The sequence below is a fragment of the Leptinotarsa decemlineata genome, unplaced genomic scaffold (assembly GCF_025532065.1).
Source record: "Leptinotarsa decemlineata unplaced genomic scaffold, Ldec_3_MD MMD2_P_RNA_scaffold_2, whole genome shotgun sequence".
Lineage (NCBI taxonomy): Eukaryota > Metazoa > Arthropoda > Insecta > Coleoptera > Chrysomelidae > Leptinotarsa > Leptinotarsa decemlineata.
The window spans coordinates 2,059,963-2,084,321 of NW_027412529.1; the positions used below are offsets into that span (position 1 = coordinate 2,059,963).

A 24,359-nucleotide genomic window follows, 5' to 3' on the forward strand; every position below is an offset into this window, starting at 1 on the left:
ATACCACCTCCACAAGCCACATAAACAACAGTTGTTTTGTTATTTATTTATATAGAAGAAGATAGGCTAGGTGCACAAAATGTCATAATATGTCACAGAATGTCTTGGAACTCGGTAAATAAGTAAACAGAATAGCACGCCTCTGAAATATGTCATCTTTGTTTGTCTCATACAGGTAACAGATTCATTGTCCTTTATTAGCTGTAACCGATGTTGCCAAATGGTGAAATAGAAACGAATCCCTTTAAATGTTGAATGCATCATTTCATTCTTTTTTTTTTCAAGTATTTAAATAATTTTTTAAAGAAAAAGGTTGAAATGATAAGTTTAAAATGCCTTGTTTTAGAGGTCTTTTATGAAAACTTGATTTTCGTCAGGAGGAACATTCCCCATTGAATGGATATTTATTGAGATATTACAGTTCAAAGTAGATTCATAAGAACGGACAAAACTTTTCAAACAACCCAATAAATGGTTGGTAAGAAAAATGTAACTCACGCGAATGACACCGTTTTAACCATCGTCAGTGGATTTCCTTGGAATGCGAAACAACTCAGGTACATCCTCAACTTTGTTCGCAATTTGGGAGAGTATCTGACGACAAAGATCAAGGACAAAAGGGTTAGTATGATGAAGAGAACTAATCCTGTCGTGAGATATATTGCTATTCCTTTGCCTGGAACTGAAACAAAAAGACATCACATGTTCCATTGTGCTTAAAGGAAATATGTCAATAATCTTGACTCTAGTCAATTTGAGATTGAATTAAAATAAAGCAATGGATATCCAAGCAGCTTAATTCAGTTTTCCCTATATTTCTTTGGGTATTCGGGAATATTGCATGGGATGTATCTATTACACTTTTTCCTTTTCAAAAACTAATAATTTCGAATCAAGTTCTTTTGTGATTTATTAAGCATATTACACAATCTCTTGAAATAATCCTTTACACAGCCGAACAAGATGTTTATGATCTGTGACTTTGTAACCTCAAAATAGATATCTTTGCAAGTAAAAATGTTTTGATTTCAAACTAATAATTCATAAAAGCAGCTCATTATTCCATTTTTGTGGGACTACTTTTTGTTGGGACACTTTACCGTTTCATTATGATTCAAGATGAATAAAGAGTTTGCTAAAGTTCGGTAGATAGACCTTTCAATGTGACATTTTCAACTTGTATTAATCCAATAAACCATTTGGACACACAGACAATTGACAGATGCCGCCATTTTGAAAGAAATAGTCATTCGTGCTAATCGAATGGTCTAACAATGTACAGGGTATTATTCAAAGTTCTTGAATTGGGTTTTTCCATTAAACATATTGGCTTCACTGAACTATAGATTCTCTTTGAATTTCGAATTTCTTACAGAAAGTACTGAATGATACCGTGTGCAATGACTTCATTGTCGGCCGGTATAGAGCGCAAGTTTTTTGGTTTTGAAGGTATATGGGAAAAACCGGAAATTTCGAAATTTAATTTTTGCTGTACCTTCTTCATTTGCAGGAATATTGAAAATTTGTTTATATTTTTTATAGCATCCTTCAGTATACAATCAGAATTCAATGATACAATTTTCATACAGGATGTATCTTGATGTGAGGCATCCTCAATATAGAAATTTTGAAAGGGGGCTGCATTTTTAGTAGAAATTTTCGGTGTATGATGTTTATATACTGTCGAATTAAAGTTTTTCAGTGTTTTTGATATCCCAGAGAGTTCAATCCACAATTTTTTATGTATCGCCACTTGCTCAACTTTCAAAGTTTCAAAAAAACATTAATTTTGATTTTCAGCTCTCGCAATGTTTATACGTGATTGTATCATCAAAAAAATATTATGTTTACAGTTTCAATTGATCTCGAACTGTAAACCAATTTTACATTACTAATTGTTACTATTCTAAAAACTTGTTTGGAATATTGAGAATACCCGAAATGAAATTAATATGCACGCCACTGTAGATTTGCTGATGAGGAACCCAAAAAATGTATAGTGAAACGAATGGACGATTCTTTCTCACCTGTAATATTCATTGAAGAAAAGTATATACATTCGTTGTATTTGTCTATGAATTTGATGGTTATCCTGTAAGATATCTCTTCTCTCAAATCGGGTAAGTGAACGTCCACCGTGTCATTTTCAGGGGAGGAGGTCACGGCTGGTATGAAGGTTCTTTGTGTACTGTTCACTCTCTCACTGAAACAAACGAGTTAAGTGTAAAAGAAAAGAGGAGGCGATGGAGGATTCGAGTCAAAATTTCAGTACATTTCCAGTGGCGCATATATAAGAGGGTTCCCAGAGGGTCTGGACATCATAGAAGTGATGCATTTGAAAATTCGAATGAAGGTTCACATATTTCGAAATTGTATAATCCCAATATTGATTGATCATTATATTTTTGTTAACTCACTAACAGTTAGTGAGTTATTTACTAAAAATTGTTTTTAAAAAAAGAAAATCTTGAGTTACTCTACATCTACAGTATTATTTTCTTGGAATGTGGATTAAGAGATACCCCACAAATCCGTTGAACGATGAACAATATATAACTTACTAATACACTTCATCGATTGTCATATTTTCTGCAGTGAGCCTCTTCCATTTGATGCGAAAAATACCATCTCGCGTAGGATTAATTTGATCCAGTTTATACGGAGAATTTCTGGCATCTCTGCATCTACATTTGCTTTCCACACATTCTGAAAAATAAATTTGATTACAAGGAAGGTGAAGTTGATATTCAGGCTGAACTTCCACAAGTAGGATGGAAGAATTTCACTTGTATGTACATTAAGGTTACCAACGAATCAAAGGAGCATTTAGGACATCGATCTCACTTATGCGAGTTAAGAAACTATCGAAATGACTATCAAGAACAGACTGGAAATAGAGCTGAAAAGTAAAGGAGGCATATCAGAGGCGCAGTACGGTTTTAGAGCCAACAGGTCGGTTGTGACAGCGATGAACCAAGTTATATCAAGAGCGACGCAAGGTAACACTACGTGGGGGGTTGTCATATTGCTGGACGTCAAGAATGCATTTAATACTGCAAAATGGCATTTGATAATGAACAGATTGCTAGATCTGGGGGTGAGTAACTATTTACTGGCAGTAATGAGCTCATATCTAAGCAACAGAACCCTCCAGAAGGGAAAATATATACGAGACATGTCGCAGGGGGTTCGGCAAGGCTCGGTTCTCGGACTTACTCTGTGGAATGTCCTGTACGACGGAGTGCTGAGGCTGAATATGCCGGACAGGTGTGACACAGTACCTTACGCAGATGACCTTGCAGTAGTCATTAGAGCCAGAAATAAACAGGATCTAATGCGGACAGGAAACGGTGCGATGGAACTCACAAAACTGAGGCAATCATATTGAAAGGTCCTAGAAAGAGAGACGATGTATTCTTCAGGCTGCAAGGAACGCAAGTCGAGTGTAAAAAATATGTTAAATATTTAGGCGCGTATTTGGATGACAAAGGTATATGGAATGAGCAGGTTAGGAAACTATGCGAGAAAGCGGATAGGCAGACTGCGGCTCTAACCAAACTCCTTCCAAATATAAGGGGACCAGGGGTACAAACGAGAAGGGCGATGTATGGGGTAGTTCAGTCCGTGCTTCTGTGCGCAGCCCCGATATGGGGTGGGGTAATGCGTGTGCAGAGGTACAGGATGATGATAACCTCGACGCAGAGAAGAATTTTACTGAGAGTGGCAATGGCTTACAGAACGGTCTCTGCAGAGGCAATAAACGTATTAGCGGCGACTCCACCCATTGACCTATTGGTAAGGGAGCGTATCAGGCTGGATGCTAGACCCTTCGTAGATGAAAGCGCAAAGAGGGAGGAGAGGCAGACAACTATAGCAGAGTGGCAGGAAAGATGGCAACGCAACATTATATCCCGGATATAGGCAGATGGTGAAGGTGTAAGTTCAAAAAGACAAATTACTTCATAACTCAAGCCCTTAGCGGACATGTGTCTTTTAGAGCATATACATGGAAGATAGGAAAGACAACAGACAGCAAATGCACTTACTGTTTCGAGAGTAATGATACGCCCCAGCACACTCTATTTGTATGCCCTGGATGAGAAAGGGAGAGAAATAATCTAGAGATGGAAATAGGAGAAATAAATCCTAACAACCTGATAGCATAACTTACCAGGTACTTCGTATTCCAGTCTTTGAATTTCGGTGGGATAGTTTCCATCTTCTAAGGCTATGGTATACTTGCAACCATTGATCAAATAGTCTGCAGGTCTTTCGAAATCCAAGCTTGGTACTATTACGAAATTGTTCTGAAACAGACAGAAAAACAGTGTGTGGTTTGGTATAAAACTATCGAAGGTTTTAGCATTGGATTTTATCAAAAAAATTGTTAACAGTTCGAAGGTTGACATTATCGACTCTATGCTTTCCAAAAACTACGAAAACAAGTCACGAATTAGGTTTATCCCACTTCCAGAAATAATAGAAAATTGACACGCATGTTTTTTTTAAAGAAAGACGTTTACAATGAAGATAAAACTTCAGGTCGGATAGATTAGGCGTATATGAGTTGACTTGTGGCTTTTACCCAAAACTTTATATTGGTCAAACGGGGATACTCTTTTTCCAAGGAATGAAAGAACACAGGAGTAGTTTATTGAATGTGATGAGCGATTCCACATTTGCAAAATATTTTTTGGCAGGGGAGCATGGTAGAATTTGCACTATATAAAAAACCAGAAAAGATCTAGAGATGTCAAGTTCATTTGTGAGCAAATAGCTTTTCATTTGTGACGTTCTGGTTTTTCATTGATATATAAAAACAACAACAAAAACAAAAAGAAATAAAAATATCGGGAAAAATTCGTTCTGTAAATAAATAATGTGTTTTTTCAGATACAAATTGAACAAAAAAAAACTATTCAAAACAACATTTTTTACTATGAACATTGTCATGTTTTCTTCCCTTTTCGAATCTTGATCTGGAGGCTCGCCAGATGATCTAAAAAGAATGTTGCGAGACTGTTGCTACAAAAGGTCTTGTTAAGTGGCCTCCTCGTTTACCAGACCTCTAGATTTTTATTTTTGTGGAATTCTGAAAAATGAGGTGTACAAAATGAAACATAATAATGTAGATAAATTGGAAAATTATATTGAAACTATAATACAATTGATCGCCAAATTTTGTTGAAAGCAACACGTAGTGTCAAGAGAAGGGCCCAAATATGTCTTCAACAAGAGGGCGGTGTTTTTGAATATACACTCGATATTTTATAGCTCTTTATTCGTCAAAACAAAGAAACTTTTAGTACTAGTGAAAGGTGATATGATCTTTGTTGTTGAGAATGTTATTACGAATCGCAATGCGTGACAGAATATGGGGTGTTCTATTTAAAAAAATATCATTATATGAAATATTTTGAAAACGCGACTGTCAATTTTTGTTTTGTTTTCGGCAACGAGAAGGACATCAAAAATGCTGCTAGTTTGCCCATTCAACCTAAATCGTAACATTTATAATAACAGAGTTGGGAATGGTGCAGACTTAATTTGGAACACCCTGTATACGAGGTCTCTTTGAAAAAAGGTGGATTTTAATTTCTGTAAAAAAATATTGATTCATTCATTTATTTCTAATTTGTTCCCATCAAAAGACCTTCAGATATAATACACTTGTTCCAGAGTTTTTCCAGTTCTCGAATCAGTGATGAATATATTGATTTTTAAAAACAAAATCGTTTCTTGAAACATTTTTTTTATTGCTTGAAAACGCATTTGTTTGCTACTAAATATGAATATTGAGGAACAATTTAAAAAAAAAATCATAATTTCTATTTCTCTTTTATATTCTGAAAAAACCGTCTGTGCTTAATTTTCTTGGATGCCTTCTCTTACTTCTTCTGTGCCTGACCACCGTGAAATCAGAACCTGGAACTGCATCAGCTGGATTTGAATTATAGCTGGAGGTGCTAACACGTTGAGATGTTTGTTTGGGTTTGGAGATGTCAAGATGTCAACTGTCGTATCGTTGACATGTCTATAATGTTCAAGCATAATGTGAACAACATCAATTTTTTTCAAGAACGTCAGTTATTCCTTCCCCCCCCCCATCTCAAAGGTAAAAAATGTTTCGTTGAAACAGAAAATGAATATAGTTACTAATTCTGAGCAACTTTTGTTCCTTATGATGCACTGTTTGGAACCTTTGGTGTAGTAATGAATATTACTGAAGTTTTTTCCCAACACCAAATCGTTATTTCAACACCTCGACACGTGTTTCGATCACCAAGTGATCATCTTCAAGAGGAAGATCAAAGCGTTTGATCTTTTGAATCAATTGATATAGACGTTTTTGATATGAAGATACATGAACATTTCTGAAAATTCAGTGTCATTTTATGGTATTGAAGCCATAAAGATATTTGATCAAGGTCGTTTGAAGTATTAATTTCTATTAAATAGAAAGGGCTATATTTTTTAGAGTGACTAATTTTTGGGAAAGACAGTTTTTGGCTTTCTACTACTCCATCTTGATACATCAAGATGCAGCAGTAGAAAGCCAAAAACTTTGTTTACTTGTAAACTATCTCCATTGTAAATTAAAGTGGTATCTTCAGCAAACATTTGTAGCTCACTAAATAAATTTATCGTAGCCAAAGAATTGAAATATATAATAAACAAAACAGGTCCAAGTATTGATCCTTGCGGTACCCCACATATATATATTTTTAAAACTAATTATGTCGCCAATATAGACATATTGCTTTCTGTTCATTAAATAATTTTGAAACCAATTATAAACTGAATCCCTGATACCTATTTTATGCATTATTTTCAGAGGAATTTCATGGTCCACAGGGACTACTCTGAGTGGATAAAATCGACGAATAAATGAATATTTTTTGAGATAAGTGAAAATTCACGTAATTTTTTCAACAGACGACGTACATCTGCCAAGATACCATGTTCAAGTAACTACAAATTATGTAAAGCTTCAGTAGTTGTTCTTTTCAAAACTTTGGCGCACCCAGTATATCCACAGTTTCATCGACTTTTAGATACTCACCGATCTTAAAGAATATTCCTCAATATCGTTGATGGGATTACAATTTTCGGTGTTCATAAACCGTATGGAAACGATGTCGACATCTCCTGAAAATAAACAAGACGTCTGAGCGTGATTCTGATAGTAGGTAATATATAGTTCGCACATTCGTACATAGTGGCGTAAGCTGCTGAATTTGACGTATTCTAATAACGCAATTTTAATTTTTTATTCGACCCATCAACGTTTTGTATCGTTTGGTTTATTTGTTGTAGAGAGTTGGTTGTCACATTTTTTCAGAAGTTACTTTTTCAGATGCGTATGTAATGCGTCATGAAATGTATCTATCAGGTAAGGATAATGAACCCTATACGGCTACCTTGTTTTATAATTTTTTGTTTCTCTATAATCCGAATATAAGTAATACATTTGGCAAAAAATTACATCTATTTACTAGATGGTATAATCTCCTCATCACGCTACAATGGCAAAACGTAAAGTCATTCATACAGTTATTTCATTTATTTCTTGTTACACCTGGTTTATTGCATTGAAATATCCAGAAGACTTTTCAGAAGATATAATAATAATAATAATAATAATACGTCTTTATTCACCATAAAAATACAAATGGAATAGACAAAAATAAAATAGAACAGAATACAGGAACAATAACAAAAACAATGTAAAAATACTTCCAGTATATGGTGAATAGGCGGAGTATCAGCCAAGGCTGTTTTTCAACTCAACCTGGGAGAAACTATAGATAAATAATATGAACACAAGTCGAGTTAACAATATCAAAAAATTTTAGTTATTGCTTTACTTTAGAAAATTCATTTTAGAAATGCCAAGGTCGGGAACGGGCAAGAGGCTAATGAGATAAATAAGTCTTCAGTCTTTTTTTAAAGTTTACGATGGTGTATGATCGAAATTCGCAGGGTAGTTGATTGTAATATTTGGGTGCATTATACGAGAAGCAGCGGGTGAAGATGGAAGATTTGTGTTTGGGGATGACTAGAACTGAACTGTTCCTTGTAGTAAAGCTGTTAATCGTAGAGAATGTTTTAAGCTTCTTCAGTAAGTAATCAGGTTGTCGAGTTATCAAAACTTTATGTGTGTTGGTAAGAAGGTGTAGAGTTCTAAGTTTCCCAACATTTAACCATCCTGATTCTTGCATTGCTGGGGATATATGGTCATATTTCCGAATACCAAACGAGAAACGTAGACAGCTATTCTGAATACGCTGTAGTCGGAGAGTATCCGATTGTTTCAAAGCAGGTCCATAAATACTATCGCAATAGGAAATTTTTGACATACTCAGAGACTCGCATAGTCTGAGTTTTAAGTTTGTGTTGAGCAAATCACGATTAGGAAAAAGCTGTCTGAGAACGTTATAAGAAGATTGGTTCAGATAGCTGACATGTTTAGTAAAGCGGAGATCCAGATCAAACCACAATCCTAAATTTTTTATCTCGTCCACGGAGGGAAGTATATCGTTTTCGATGCGAACTTGAAAGGTAGAGTTGGTAAGCTCTCTGTTCTTCTTAGCTCCGAACATCATTATTGCGGATTTGTCTGAATTGAGCTTGAGCTTATGGGCAGTAGAAATGTCAAAGATGGCTTGGAGATCGTTATTAATATGCGACAGAGCAGATGTAGACTCGCCTGGCGAAAAAGAGAAATATAACTGCGTGTCGTCTGCATAGTGATGTATATTGCATTTTTTCACGGACAGATAAAAGTCACAAATATACAAGCTAAAAAGCAAGGGCCCAAGGATAGATCCTTGTGGCACTCCCTTCAATACTGGCAGAGAAAATAATTCCAGAAAAAGTTACCTTGAATTTCGTTCCATGACATGTTGAGACGAATGTAGTCCAAAGGATCAAGATACGGTTTTATAGATACGTTTACGAATGTCATACCTGAAAACGTCAAAAATGTTTCGAGTTATTTGTTAATCAACAAAATGTGTTAATTCATTCGAATAACTACAGCTTGCCAAATCTAGGAAGCGTCTTCAAAGTCTCGGCTTAAGACGTCCCCTAAGATACGCGTTCGTTAGGAGACTGTGTGTGAGAGAGAGAGGGAAACAGAATTCTCAAGTCTCTTTCTAGTTTTGATAAGCTATAGATTATCTTATTTCGTATATTCATAGTATTAAACTATAAATAATCTTTCAATATTGTCAAAGCATGTTTTTGACAATATTGTTGAAATTACAGTGAGTTCCTGAAGAAAATATCAAGGAAATGAGGCATAGAAGGGTCTGATTCTATCTTTTGTTATTGTTGAAATATAAATTTGAATTTCTTTTAGCGCCACTGATATAGTAGTTATATCAAATTTGGCAACTATGTAATATAGAAAAGAGTAGTCGTCATCTCCACGGCAATGTACAAAAGTCTCGTTTATGTATTGAGATCAAATAAACTGAATGCTTTCTATTGAAATTGAACTGTGACTCATTTGATCATCAAAAACAACTTCTACATATTTATAATTTCCCAATTACATATCGTACATTCTCAAAATACCCAGTTGTTGTCTACAGATTTAGGATGTGTTAGATTTCTCAAGAAAAAACTCAAGACACAAGTGTGGCCCATCCACGGCTATACAGTAGATGGTACACCAACACTTGATGTCCCCCAATAACTTCATAAATTTTGTATTCACCTGGTAAAACTGTAGATGATGATTCATCAGCAAAAACCTGCAAAAAAGTTACATATTACATTCCGAATCCAAATCAAACCTCTGATATGAAGCAGACTGGGATTTCGTTGAAAATCCAACTAAAGTACATTTCCATAATAGTAGGCACTGAATTCTCATCAATTCTATTCAATTAAAACGGAAACATTGTGGTTTCTATATATTTTATCATCATTTTTCATCATCTGTTTGGTATGACTTCCGTACGCCACTGCAAGAAATAGATTAGGGCGAAAACGTGAGTCATTTCTGAGAATTTAGTGCCTACTTTTTCGGAATTATAGAACAGTACATTTCTTTACCATGAAAATTATCTTACCCTGTATAGAAGTATGACAAGAAAATAGCGAAAGACGAACATTTTTCGGATCAGAGTAAGTCGTTTTTGAAGTGTTTAATCCTCGTTCTGGCGGTTATCGTCATTTTCACTTCCACTGGAGAGCCTGAAAAAAATTGAAAATGAATCAAAGAGCATTCGACAGGAGTAGTACAGTTACTATTGTTTTTTGGATATTCCTATTTTAAGCTCGAAATTTGAAGTTAAAAGCTTCAAGTATTAGCTTTCTCCATGACTTTCCGGTTTTTAAATTGGCACATCCGCATTTTGAACTGTTAATTCAGGTACTCAATTAAGTACCTGAATGGATACACCCACCCTCCCTACTCTACAGTAACAGATACAGAACATTCTATCGTGATACAATGTGTATGTCGATTCGATCACAGAATTATTATTGAATTATTTTTTATGAAATTTGGTACACTATCATTTGAGAGGGTGCTCAGTCCAATGGACTTTAACTTTTCCTAAAAAAATCGCTAATACGATTTCTTGTATTTTAACCTATAAAAATATTGGCAGCGGGCCTTGCTTTTGTGAAAAGAAAATGATGTTTGGTCCCAAAGTACAGTTTTTTTAAATCTACCATTCAAAATGAAGTTCTTCGAAGTCGTAGAGAAGGTACAAATTTCAGGGAGGTTTCTCAATCATTTGTTATTCTATAAAAAAATACACGGTTGCCAAAAAAATTGTGTAGGGAAAGGTGGGGGAATCACAGACGCGGGGTGATCGCGGACGTGTATGAACTATATTAGAAAAAAAATGAGATTGCGAGTGGTGCAATCGTGAGTCCATCCCACACGTAGTGCCGCACAATAAGTGGTGAAGTGACGACGCGCTCGTTTTACAAGGTATGTTTTTTTAAAGATTTATCAACAATTTCATATATATTTTTTACTAAATTGAATAGGTGTTTAATATTTCAGGCATTACATAGAAATATCACATTATTTTTTCTTATTAATGTATCATTCAACAATGTTTTTAGGGAATAACCACGTGAACCACGCTATTCTAACCTCAAATAAAAATATTGGTTTGTGGTATTGTGTGTGTCGGCTAATGGCGATTAATGGTGATTTTAGGGGGTAATCCCAGCTATCCGCAATTACCCCTATACACCGTATAGTTCATATAGCTTATTTTATATCCTTTTTTTATTATATATCCTTGTTTTCTGCCCTGCATCTATATGAAATTGTAAATGATGTATTTTAAAATATACCTATGTTTAACTGACTATATTTCAGATGCCACGAAATTACCAAAGAAAGACTGAGACCAAATACAAATTAGAAGAAAGAAAATGCTATTCAGGATGTTAAAAGTAAAACACTTTCATTTGGAAAAGCAGCAGCTATATAATTTATTCCGAAAAGTAGTATACACTACTATCTCAAGAAAGAAGTTATAAAGTAGCCAAAAACTGGCAGAAAGGTTATATTTTTGGAAGAACAAGAAAGAGACTTAGAGGACTTCATCATGAAATGCAGTAAATTATTTTATGGTTTAACTATAGAAATGGTACGAAAAATAGCATTCAAATTTGCCCAAGAGAATAATTTAAAGCATAATTTTGACAAACCATCTCAAATGACAGGAAAATACTGGTTCTATGGATTTAAGAAAAGGCGCCCTAAAATTTAACTACGTGAACCACTTCTATCAGTGGAATTACAGCTTTCAATGAAACAGAAGTGATAATGTTCTTCAATAATTTGGGAATTTTACAAACCAAACACCACTTTGATGCCAATCGAATATACAATGCGAACGAGACAGGTATATCCAATGTTCAAATAAATTCGATTTTAGCACCAAAAGGCCAGAAACAAGTCGGTATGGCAACAAGTGGTGAAAAAGGTACTACAACGACAATTGTCTGCGCTTGAAGTGCTTTAGGAAAGTATATTCCTCAATTTTTTATTTTTGAGAGGAAGCGTATGAATGCTCAGTTGTTACTTGGGGGCAATCCTGATATGATAGCAGCTGTAAGTGATTCAGGTTGGATGAACGAGAACTTATTTGTAGATTCGTTACACCACTTCATATCTTTTTACTAAACCAACAGTTGTAAATGAAGAAAAACGAGTATTATTGCCTGATTTGTGATGAAAAGTATGAAGATCCCCCTAATGAAGACTGGATAAAATGCTACAAATGTAATTTATAAGCCCACAAAAACTGTACGAGTCGTGAAAGTACATCACGAGGCTTTGTTTGTGATCTCTCATCTTATTAGACTATGTTCGTAATCACCCCATACACCATCCGCAATTACCCCAGGTGTTGTGGGGTAATCCCGGACTCCAATGTTTTGTTTTTGTATTAATATTTTATTTTATATGGAACATTCATCTACGTTGATTATGCGAACATAAGATTGATTAGTTTTAGTTCACTTTTAGTAATAAATAGCATTCATAACCTTTACTGGTTTCGTTCAATTTCAGTTCTTCTTTAGGTGTTCGCAATTACCCCACTCTCCCCTACGCAATTCGCCCGAAAATAGTTTTTTAGACTCGCAGCCTTCCAGAATTTTGTCTACTCTCCAAAAAACGTGAATTTTTTCGGACTTGTTACGTAAATTTCTTCAGATTTCTTTTTATAACACTTGTGGTCCGAATTTTTATGAGAAAAATGAACAATGAATGAGAAGAGCTGCAAACACGTGTTTTTAATAAACAAAATTTCATATTTCCTCAAATATTCATCATATTATTCACCTGAAAAGTCAAAACGTGGAAAATATCGCCTACAAAAAAATTTACCTGCTTCTGAATGTTGGTGATCAAGAAACTGATATTGGTCATGTCGCCACTTAAAAAGAACCAAGCGAATTTTCCGCGAAAATTTGTTCACCCATTTCACTCAAGAAACATTCGTACAACTGTTGCTGGAGTTGGTGTTGTACATGAATTTTCAGTAACTATGCCGTCATATTTGGCGTTTACATTCCATGTGCAAACAAAACATCTCGCATCTGGCCTTCACAGTCCAGGATCGTAAAAAGTGAAAAGAGATATTATTGAAAACAATCGAATCGCTAACAGAAGACTGAATGACCAAATTGAATTGAATACTTCCCTCTTGCTGAATTGTTTTTGTTGGTGATAGTTGATGTGTAAAGTTAGTTGTTTTCGTTAGTTCAGACTTCCATTATCCAATATGATATAAAATGATTTGAAATCTCTGAAATAATCAATAAAATCAAAATGAATAGCTGAGAGTAACAATTATATTAAGCAAAACAAAGTTATTTGATCTTCGACAACTATATTTTCTATCAGCAGTAATGCGACAGCATATCCACAGAAATACACTGATAGCCATAAATCATAACTACAGTACACGTCACAGAATCAATTCTTCTGTTATACCAAGACCAGAAAAAAACACCCTACAAAGAATACAATATTTATTCTAATCCCATAACGAACATAGATAAACAACACGTGTGGACTTCAAGAATGCTTAGCTGTGACTGTTCTCATTCAACCCATGCAGGGTTATTCGTCCTCTCCTACATTCGGCCATCCTGCAGAAGGTCTGTCCTCAGACCTCATTCTGACCTGAGAACAGAAAAAAGATTAGAAAAATTCAACAGAGCAACGTTTATTCAGTGGTGACGTTATCAAAAGGTAACGTTTACCTTTTCTACTTACAGAGCAACTCAATGGTGACGTTCACCAAAGGTAACGTTTACCTTTTCTACTTACAGAGCAACGTTTGCTCAATGGTGACGTTCACCAAAGGTAACGTTTACCTTTTCTACTTACAGAGCAACGTTTGCTCAATGGTGACGTTCACCAAAGGTAACGTTTACCTTTTGTACTTACAGAGCAACGTTTGCTCAATGGTGACGTTCACCAAAGCTAACGTTTACCTTTTCTACTTACAGAGCAACGTTTGCTCAAAGGTGACGTTCACCAAAGGTAACGTTTACCTTTTCTACTTACAGAGCAACGTTTGCTCAATGGTGACGTTCACCAAAGGTAACGTTTACCTTTTCTACTTACAGAGCAACGTTTGCTCAATGGTGACGTTCACCAAAGCTAACGTTTACCTTTTCTACTTACAGAGCAACGTTTGCTCAATGGTGACGTTCACCAAAGGTAACGTTTACCTTTTCTACTTACAGAGCAACGTTTGCTCAATGGTGACGTTCACCAAAGCTAACGTTTACCTTTTCTATTTATAGAGCAACGTTTGCTCAACTTACTTTTGGTCGTCTTGTATACTTATCCATTACTAAAAATGATCTGGAGACATAACTGTTCTTGAGCATCTATAACCTTCTCTGAGATCTTCCGCTTCGTGACAATTGTGAGCTACATGTCCTGAACGTTGACAATTAGAACACACAATACGAGGTTTCCTACAATTTTTAGCTATATGTACCGAAATACCACAATTGAAACAAGTTAAACCTCCTTTGGAATTTTTCCCATTTTTATCTTGATGAACAGGACGACTAATAAATGGAGGAGTTCGGTAACTAGCACTAGGGACTGTGATTTGAGATGGCATATCTCCCATGGTATTCAAATAAGCATATAACAAATTAGCATCAGTATACTGGGCTGATCTAATAGTACGAGCTAAATTTTCATCTGTTATACCACCTATCACAGCATCGACTAAATATTCATCAGGAATTGTCAAATTGAGTGCTTTTAATTTTGATAACTTTTGAAAACAATAGTCGCCTAAGTTTTGACCAGGTTTTGTTTCATAATTAGCAGCAGGATTGTCGGAAAAGATAAAAGGAATTGGTCATGTGGTGGCTGAGATCATCCACAGGGTGGAACACTGGTTTAGGACGAAATTCGAAGAAGCAGCATATATGTTGTCCAACAACGCATTCAGCCAAGCTAGCGTAGAGATACGCAACATATAGTAACTCATAATCAAGTGGAAAACGGCCAACTTTGCTAAACGGTTAGGTTTCGCCGAACCGGTGAAGCAGGGAGAGGGAAAACGAGATAGGTGAAACCATTCGAATGACCTCTTGGAGGAGTGAATCCAGTCATCACCTGAAGACGATTGTGGCTACTAACAATCGAAACGTCGTGTTGCTTGTAATTTATTTTATTGTGATTTCATTTGAGGTTTTTCTTGGATTAATATAATTGTAATTCCCAGCTATTCATTTTAATTTTATTGATTCTTTCAGAGATTTCATACCATTTTATAACATATTAGACAATGGAAGTCTGAACTGATGAAATTTCCCATGGAACATTGTCAACCTTCAAACTGAGTTGATTTTCATTCATTACATGTTCATTTGAAATTTCTTCCTTATCGAAAAGTAAAACTGGAACCTTTGGCAGATTTTAATTTTTTACCTCTTTCCAGCTTATTATTATACGATGTTGTTAGGCGATTTTCGGAGATTTTACGGCAAAAGTGCCCTAATTCAAATGGCGCTCATTTTGATTAAATTGATTGTGACTGAATATTAAAACTCTGCATAAATGCTTCCAAAGAAACTCGCAGGTTCAATTTCGTATGATTTCATTCAATACCGTCACCAGATACTAGAGACCGAAATGAAACACTAGAAAGATTCACATAACCTCACAAAAATAAGACAACAATTCTTCAACCCAAACTCCAGTTTGAATGCCAACAATTCATATACCTACGATATTCAGAAATTCATTCGGTATAATAAAAATTTTTTAATTTGAATCGAAACATAATATATAGAAGCGATTCCAATGAAATCGAAAAGAATACGCGACGTACAGTTGATAGTTCTATCCGCGTACATAATTTAACAATGAAATTCTACTGTTGAAAATACGAGTTTAGTCATTCACGTACTCTGTTCATAAATTCAAACATTGTGTCTTCAATAATTATTGTACTATCAAACAAATGTGTCTTTACTCTCCCGAAGATACGCCCGAAGAAGTCATTATGTGGCGAAACACGTGTTGCCGTTTTTGTAAAACTGTTTAGTGAAAACCTCACAATGAAGTGTTTTTTGAATACGTTAGTTATGGATTTTCATCGAGTATCGGCCAATTCCATCATATACAGGGTGTAACTAAATAAGTGTAAAACATTCAAGGAGATGATTCCTCATAAAAAAAGATAGGATCTTTCATATAAAGGAATTTCATTGGAGCATCCCTTGTTAAAAAGGGGTATATAAAATTAGTATAACAATTTTTTTCACAAGCACTAAAAAAGTTACAATATTTAAATTACAGGCACTGTTACCGCGAGACTTTCCGAACCGTCTTGAATTTTGCAATTGGATGCTGGAAATGATTAGAAGAAATTGTGACTTTCTGAAGACGATAGAATTCACAGACGAATGTAGTTTTTTCTCGACATGATTATTAATTTTCATAGTTACCACATATGAGCTGATGAAAACCCTCACGTTATTGTCGAAACTAACCATCAAGAACACTTTTCTCTTAACGTGTGGCTCGGAGTTATTAGGGATGATTTAATTGGGCCTCATTTTCTACATCCTCGATTGAATGGTGAGGCATACGTTCAATTTTTAAGAGAAGTGCATCCAGTACTGCTGGAGAAAGTTCCTTCGGGCGTCAGAAGAGATCTTTTTTATGCATGATGGGGTTCCCGCCCATTTTATTCAAGTAGCACGTCAGCATTTAACTGAAAGATATGCAAATCAGTGAATAGGTCGAGGAGGACCACAGAACTGGCCCGCTCGATCCCCGGATCTCAATCCTCTCGATTTCTCTATTTGGGGTCATTTACATTATTTGGTTTATCGTACTCCTGTTCGCGATGTAGAGGACTTAAGAAACCGCATCATCGATGCGTGCAGGGTAATCAGAGAGACTCCAGGAATATTTGAGCGAATACGTGGCTCAATGCACCGACGTCTAGACGCATGCGTAATGTCTGAAGGTAGACATATTGAACATTAACTATGATTTCTTCATGCTGTGTGTTTTGTTATTAATAAATTAGTTTTGTTTATTACCCTTTAATCGTTCAATGCAGGTACTAACTACAAAATAACAATAAATCCAGTTCGCTTTTTTTAAGACGATGTATTTCTGTAGTTGTTCGTAAAATAATTTTTTGCTGCGAACTGATTTATTTTGGGCAAAAAAACCAATAGACATTTTTTGTTTAGAATGGAACAGGCTATTGGAAAAAAATTTTTATTGGTAAACAAATAATAACACAAAAAGTTACATTGGAAATACATTTTAGGGGTTGCGTTTTCCACCCCTTACAACCATGAGGCAAACCAAATAAATCACTGGCTAAGTGTCTTTTTGGTAGTACAAAACGTCAGGTCACTTTCTAAATTGTAACTTTTTCAGTGCTTGTGAAAAAAAATTGTTATACAAATTTTATGTACCCCCTTCAAGGGGCTGTATCTTAACAAGGGATGCTCCAATGAAGTTTCTTCATATGAAAGATCCTTTTTTTTCGATGAGGAATCACCTCCTTAAATGCCTTACACTTATTCAGTTACACCCTGTATTTACGTTTTTCCTTCCGAACATTTTTTTTTTGCATTTTTACTAAGACTATGATGTACTGATGTACTAAGACTATGGTTATCGATATATCAGATTGCAAGTTTCCATCCATTATTAATTATTGATTTGATGGAGCATTTCAGTGGCAATACTTTTTTTTATATGTAATTTGTATCCATGAATTGAAGAGAAATAAAAAAGTCAAAAAAAATCTGAGAAACGGTTGACTCTGCAGCTCCGGGAGCTAGCGCATTAATGCGCTAATTTACTTTTCAATAAAATGTATTGGACTTTAATAAATTACTACATTCTTTGTTGAAATAATTTCATGTACTGACTAGGCATTTTTGAAACATTTGAAAAAAAAATATTGTTTTTTTGGAAAATGATTAATAACTAGGGGTCTCCACTCTTTCGTTGCCCTAGGGCCTCTAAACTTTCAAATCCGGTCCTGCAAATGGCGGTTATCTCGATTGAATTGAATAAGTATCCATTGAGATATTACACTTTCAAGTAGATTCACACACGGAGAAAACGGAGAAAACTCTTGAAATAAACTGATACCAATGACCAATCATTGAGATAAGATACCTTAATGTAAATGTTTACTTATACAGTGAGGTCCGAAAGTAACGGATGGCTTTATTCGTAATAAATCTACCATTACCAATGTATGCGCATTTAGAAACTCTTTTTTCTGATTGATTCGGCCGTTACTTGATGAAGATCCGTAGTTATATTGAAGCCGAAGGAGGCAATTTCCAACACTTAATTTAGTGCAATTCGTTAGTCTAGATGTTGATTTTATTTAATATTTGTTGTTATTGTTACATAATTAGTAATGAAAAATTGTAATAATAATAATTTCCAAAAGAAACATTCAATTCCCCATATTATTCCTTGTGAGGTCCAGGGATATGCAATTAGGTCGACTTTTTTTCCTTAAAAACTAAGCAAGATACGAAAAAAATTCAAGAGACAAAAAAGTTGTATTTCTAATTGATTGATCCAAAGAAATAACAATTACACAAAAGTCAGTGGCGTACATTTTTAAGTCAAAAATATTCGTTCAAATCCCGCTCGAGACGCCACTGGACTTAATAAATTGAATCACGTTCGGTCTAAATCAGCTCCTTAATGTTATGAATACCATTGCCAAATCACAACAAAATTAGGTAAAGGATATTTAAGATATTTACGAGTAACTTTTTTTCATTTTTATTTTAACACTCTGTATCTTGAGAACGGAGGATTTGCGGACACTTGTTTATATGAATATTCCGTCTTGAAATTACCTAAAGAATCGTTTGTTGAATTTATGGTGCATACTCAATAGACACTCTGTATTGAGACTACTTCCAAAAAATTACATAAACCTCTACCTAAGGTACCTGTTGAATTAAGGTCACCTAAAGCATATCACCTCATATCTACATCAATAATAATTCTTTCTCGGAAAAACAAGTTCAATAATGATGATCTATTCAAATCTAGTTGGTCATTCATTATTCAAACATTCTAATGGATGAACTGTGCATTCACCTTAATTTTTGAATAGATCTTGAACAAGATGCCTCTATTACGTGATTTTTCAATTGAGATTTTTCACCAGGTTTCTTCTGCTTTTTCAATTCATCCCTTCTATTTTTCGTTTCCATTTTCTCAAATTTTGTCTATTCATCATTTTTTTTCTGGGCAGCGACCTCTAATTCCTGTTTGTAGGGGGAAGGCGTAATAATCCATTTGCAATGCAAAATTTAAGGCAAATTTTTTGGTGTATATTTTTACCTATTGTAAAAATCGCAATACACGATTGAGGTTAATTGACCAATTGAGTAGGTACTGTAAACAAACTAAAAGACAGATGGCGCTCCAACTCCGCGTGAGTATAGAGGACAGATGTGCCAACCTAGCTACAGAAATAATGTTGACATTCCCTATACTAAAACCAATAATGATTGAGAGTAGAAGTAAGCCCAGTTGACAGCAAATCGGGGGCGCGCTTATTAATTTTTGAGAGGGTTAAGAATGAAAGAAAAATTCTTAGTACAATAATTAGTTAAAATATTCATACACATTTTTTTTTTATTTCATTAAAACTTTGCAATATCGTAATTTACCTAATCGTTGTAGTCATTAGGTGGGCCTTATGAAAACGGAGTCATAATCGTGGTAATTATAGTAGGTACCAAATAAATAACAATATTAATAAAAAACACAATAATTATATATATATATATATATATATATATATATATATATATATATATATAATATATATATATATATACATATATATATATATATATATATATATATGTATATATATATATATATATATATATTATATATATATATATATATAATATAATATATATAACTTTTTTCACTATTGGGTTGCAGCAATTGATAAGTGAACTCTTTATAACTATTCTCAAGCTTTCGAGTAACTTAAACTCATCGTCAGGGGTACTAGAAAATACAAATTACAAATTTTTGATAATAGAATATAATATGAATGTGAATGTACAAATTTTCGTCTAATCTTCAGCCTCAGATTCGTCACTGTTGCTACCGCTATCATCAAAGTGAATTATGATTGGTTCAATATTGTGTTCAATACGGTTGCCTACGTCCACATTTTTTGCTCTTCTTTTAATACATGCTGCATGCATTTCTTCCAGTCTTCTGCAGAAACAGTTCGAATAGCTTCCTGTAGGTGATGTTGCACGTCCACTAATTTAAATGTTCTGTTTTCTCGTGCCACATATCCTTTTACTTGCGCCCAGATTAATTATATTGGGTTTAATTCTCAGCGGTATGGTGGTAACCTTAAAATTGTAATTCCACGACTTAACGCCATTTCATCCACTGCGAATTTTTTATATTTGTCTGTGTGTAATTTTGTTAGCTGAAGTAGTTCTGCCTTTAAACTATCTTTGTTATATTGGATGTTCTTATTGATTAACCATTCTTGAATTGCTGCTTTTTTCCATGATTGTTTCGGTAATGGTTCTAAATGTCGACTATGGTATGGGACATTGTCCATGACGATGACAGACCCAGGTTCCACAAGTTGAATGATGTCTTCAAACCATTTTTCAAACACCTCCTCATTCATCTCTTCATGATAGTCGCCTGTTTTCTTAGATTTAAATATTAATTCACCATTTGGTAAAAATCCATTGTCGCTTCCTATATGCGTAACTATCAGACGACTACCTTTTCCAGATGGCTGTTTTAATCCAACTGACAAACCTTCAATAAAGGCTTGTCGTGCACTTGTTATATTACCATCCTGCCATACTTTTTTGACCGTATGTCCTTGGTTAACCCATGTCTCGTCCATGAAGTACAATTTCTTTTGAGCTTCCGAAATTCGTCAATTTTTCTTAGATAGTTTCTTCTCCATGCTATAATTTCTTGACGTTCAATGAGAATGCTTTTCCTGTCAACTTTTCCGTACGTAAATTTCATTTCGTGTACAAGTTTCCTAAAAGTTTATTTACCCATTTTTGGGACCAATTCATGATCGCTAAGTGCCTCCAGAACTGTTTGTAGTGTGGGCAGCTCATTTCTGAAAAAGAAACTGTGAATAGTTCTGCGTATACTGGTTTTGGCTTCTTCATCAACTGTGATTTTTTTCGTCCGCTACTAGTTTTTGGCGTTTGTACGTCCCCATGAATTTCTGCTTCTCTTAGTATTTTGTAAATCGATGATTTTGGTACACCGGTATAATCAGAGCACATATCAACTAATTTGTCTTTTGTAATTGTGGATCTTAATGATGTAGAAATGCCCGGTTGGTTATTCGGAGGTACACACGTAGAATTACAGCACATATGCACAAAGTCATCTTTTGGTGGCTGATGATCTCTTTCAAGACAGTGAAATACTCGCAGTACAATTTGTTTTTCTCTTACTGACCGAGACTCCGACCGTTTTACCTTTTTCGACGTGGAAGGCCCGACCATGTCTCCCATTTTTTGAGTAGTTTGAGAACGGTGTAGAAATATAATTATGTAACGCTTAAACACTTATTAGCACCATTATTTTCACCAATTGTTATCACAACACGTCGATTGCTGACTAACTTAACTGTAAAACGTACAATTCACGCTGTATAATTCACAAACCAATGATACGCTCATGGCTGCAAGTACATTAGTGAAGACTGCAACGATGAGATCGAAGTTACGGTAAAGTGACAAAGACAGAAATATCGTTGCGTACAGCGTTGCCACTAGTTGTAATAAATATCTAACACTATACAGAAAATAATGAATTTTAACTGATCAGTAATCAGGAAATGTATAAGTATTACTCATTACAAGCTCATTACTGATTTTTGTCATAAATAATACCTTTTAATCGTACTAGTATTGTGTATTATCTATAATTTGCCACAACCTACAACTCTACTGCTTACTATATTTTGATTCTACTATAAACTGGTAACGTAAAATTTAGATATGACAACGCGCTTTACTCTCAATCATTATTGGTTTTACTATACACGCGGACTTTTTAAATGACTTATACGAGTAGGTGCCAGTTCCTCTGAATATACCAATCATTCGTGTGATCGAAATTTAGAGAGTTAACTGATAAATTAAGTGTCAAACCCGGAAAGATAGTAATACAATACTGCTGACCTCGTTTAAATATCCACAAATAAAAGAGCGATATAAAATTTATGGCACATCTGTGTTTATTTGTCGGAACGGTAGAAACAAATGAATTTTCCCTGTTATTTATCATAACGAAAAATAATCTAATCGACAACATTATTCAATATTCGTTATATTTATTTTCGTTCCAGTCATTATAGGAGGATGAAAATAACGATGTCGATTAATACATGAGATAATGCAGATAAGCTCGTCAACACATTGCTAAAGCGAAAGATAATTTTCATTAATGATTTTCTTCAGGTGTCCTTTCAATGTGTAGCCTTGTAATTGTCCTGAGCTGATCTCATCTTTGTTGAGGCAGTCCTTCTGTTCTATTCTCGGCCTTTATGAAGGAACCGTATGTTCTCAGACCCACTTTCCGATCTTATTAGGTATCAATGACTTTGCTACCCCGCAGCAGATTCCAGGCCTCCATATGAAGTTTTTGATCCGTGACTGACATTGTCATCAGCTCTTCCATTGCCTGTGATACCTGAGTGTCCTAGCATCCAGTATATAATTGATCCATTTTTGTCCGACAGCTGAGAAAACTCCTATTTTCCCAAACAGGCTACTAGGAGCCCTGGAGGATATCCCGAGGATTCCAAGACATCCTGGACAAGTTTCCGCTAGCAATCAGGTTAAGGACAGACCACAGACAAGGAAGACCTTAAACAAACAACCCTACCCACCTTCCAAGAACATCAGAAACATAGACAACACACAACAACCCACAAAGAAGACCAACACAAGGAAAGAAAGAAGACCAATTGCTCCAAACAACATAGGACAAACACCCAGCGACAGAACAACAACCAATAACTTAGATTGAGACAACACTAACCCAATATTGTTATTCTTTATATAAAAGTAAATTCATAAACTAACACAGCCCCTTAAGATGCACTAGCCTGAAGCAGGGCAGCATAAAATAAAACATGTAAAGTAAAGCTAACGAACAAACAATAATAGATAAATAAACGTATTCGATTCGGCCGACAGCTTCCTCAGTTCTTCACGACATTCCCAAACAAGTCTCAATATCACTTTTGGGTAAGTTTGTGTCTCAAGTGCAGCTTGGCTGCATGTTAAAATATTGATCCTCTCATTTCGTTGAGGCCCCAAATTGATGTTTTTTCCAGCCTGGTTGACTGTCCGATGGGTAACTGAAATGAAGATTTCTCCCTGCACAGTGAATTTCAGCTCCCGTTACATGTTCAGTTATCGACCTGTCTGTATACCAGGTGTTTCTGCCGAGCATGTTCTAAGGATTGCTCCTCATTGATGTTCGTTCCTCCACATATTCCGAAATTTCTGTTTTGCCCGATTCCATGTAACTTGGCGATTTTTTACAGTCTGAATTAGCCCACTCTTGCCTCTTTCCTTATTACCAAATGCAAAGGAGTAAGATTCAAGAGTATATCCAATGCTGATGTAGGAGTGCAGGAATTCTTAACACCCTGCCCAGTTTGTTAACAGTTATCATCTGCATCATATTTGGCCACCAGACTGTAGATGCATATGTTGTCATGGTTCTGATCACCATGATGTGAAGGTCCATGTCTGGTTCACGACCCCATATTTTTCCGTAGGAGCCTCTGGCCTGCATGAGTGCTACCTCTGCCTTTCTTTGAACTCTTTCTAGATGTTGGTTCCAGGTCAACCATATTTGACCTTCCCCGACAGATTTATCTTCCACCTCGAAGTTATAGAGGTCCAACACCCTCTGTCTCGGCCTTCTTGATAAATGCCACTATGAGGACCCCTCCGAAAACAACTTGTTTCTACCTGTAACTCTTCCATGATGGTTGTGTATGTCAATCTTCCTCCAATCATACAATCCATCCACCTGCAGCTTGTGTCCTCCATCTGTTTTCTTCTCGAAGCCTGGATGATTGATTCTAGGGGCATATTACCAAATGCGCCTTCCGTGTCCAAGAAAGCAGCTGAAAACACTTCCTTATTGTTGTAAGCATATTCTGCTTCTTCCGTAACCCGGCATAAACCGTTTCAGTTGTCATGTGTCATGATCTATAGGATACACTACAAAAACACACACTTTTGTCTATTTTTCACTATATTTCTTCATTGTTGAC

At 35.3% G+C, this 24,359-nt stretch overlaps 1 protein-coding gene across 2 annotated transcripts in view; it reads right to left on the reverse strand.

The window, feature by feature from the left end:
* LOC111506508 (platelet-derived growth factor receptor alpha) overlaps positions 1 to 24,359 on the reverse strand; it is a 61,725-nt gene that overhangs the window by 23,503 nt on the left and 13,863 nt on the right. The window contains exons 1-9 of one of the 2 annotated variants that reach the window (XM_023161590.2): positions 12,875 to 13,033; positions 10,083 to 10,206; positions 9,725 to 9,761; positions 8,884 to 8,970; positions 7,064 to 7,149; positions 4,172 to 4,307; positions 2,562 to 2,706; positions 2,028 to 2,203; positions 499 to 682 (exon numbers count right to left, since the gene is read on the reverse strand). In XM_023161590.2, coding sequence (XP_023017358.2) covers positions 499 to 682; positions 2,028 to 2,203; positions 2,562 to 2,706; positions 4,172 to 4,307; positions 7,064 to 7,149; positions 8,884 to 8,970; positions 9,725 to 9,761; positions 10,083 to 10,124 — 893 coding nt within the window. In that variant the 5' untranslated portion in view covers positions 10,125 to 10,206; positions 12,875 to 13,033. Of the gene's footprint in view, positions 1 to 498; positions 683 to 2,027; positions 2,204 to 2,561; positions 2,707 to 4,171; positions 4,308 to 7,063; positions 7,150 to 8,883; positions 8,971 to 9,724; positions 9,762 to 10,082; positions 10,207 to 12,874; positions 13,034 to 24,359 lie in introns of those variants that run through there. The other variant, XM_023161589.2, reaches the window with a different exon arrangement.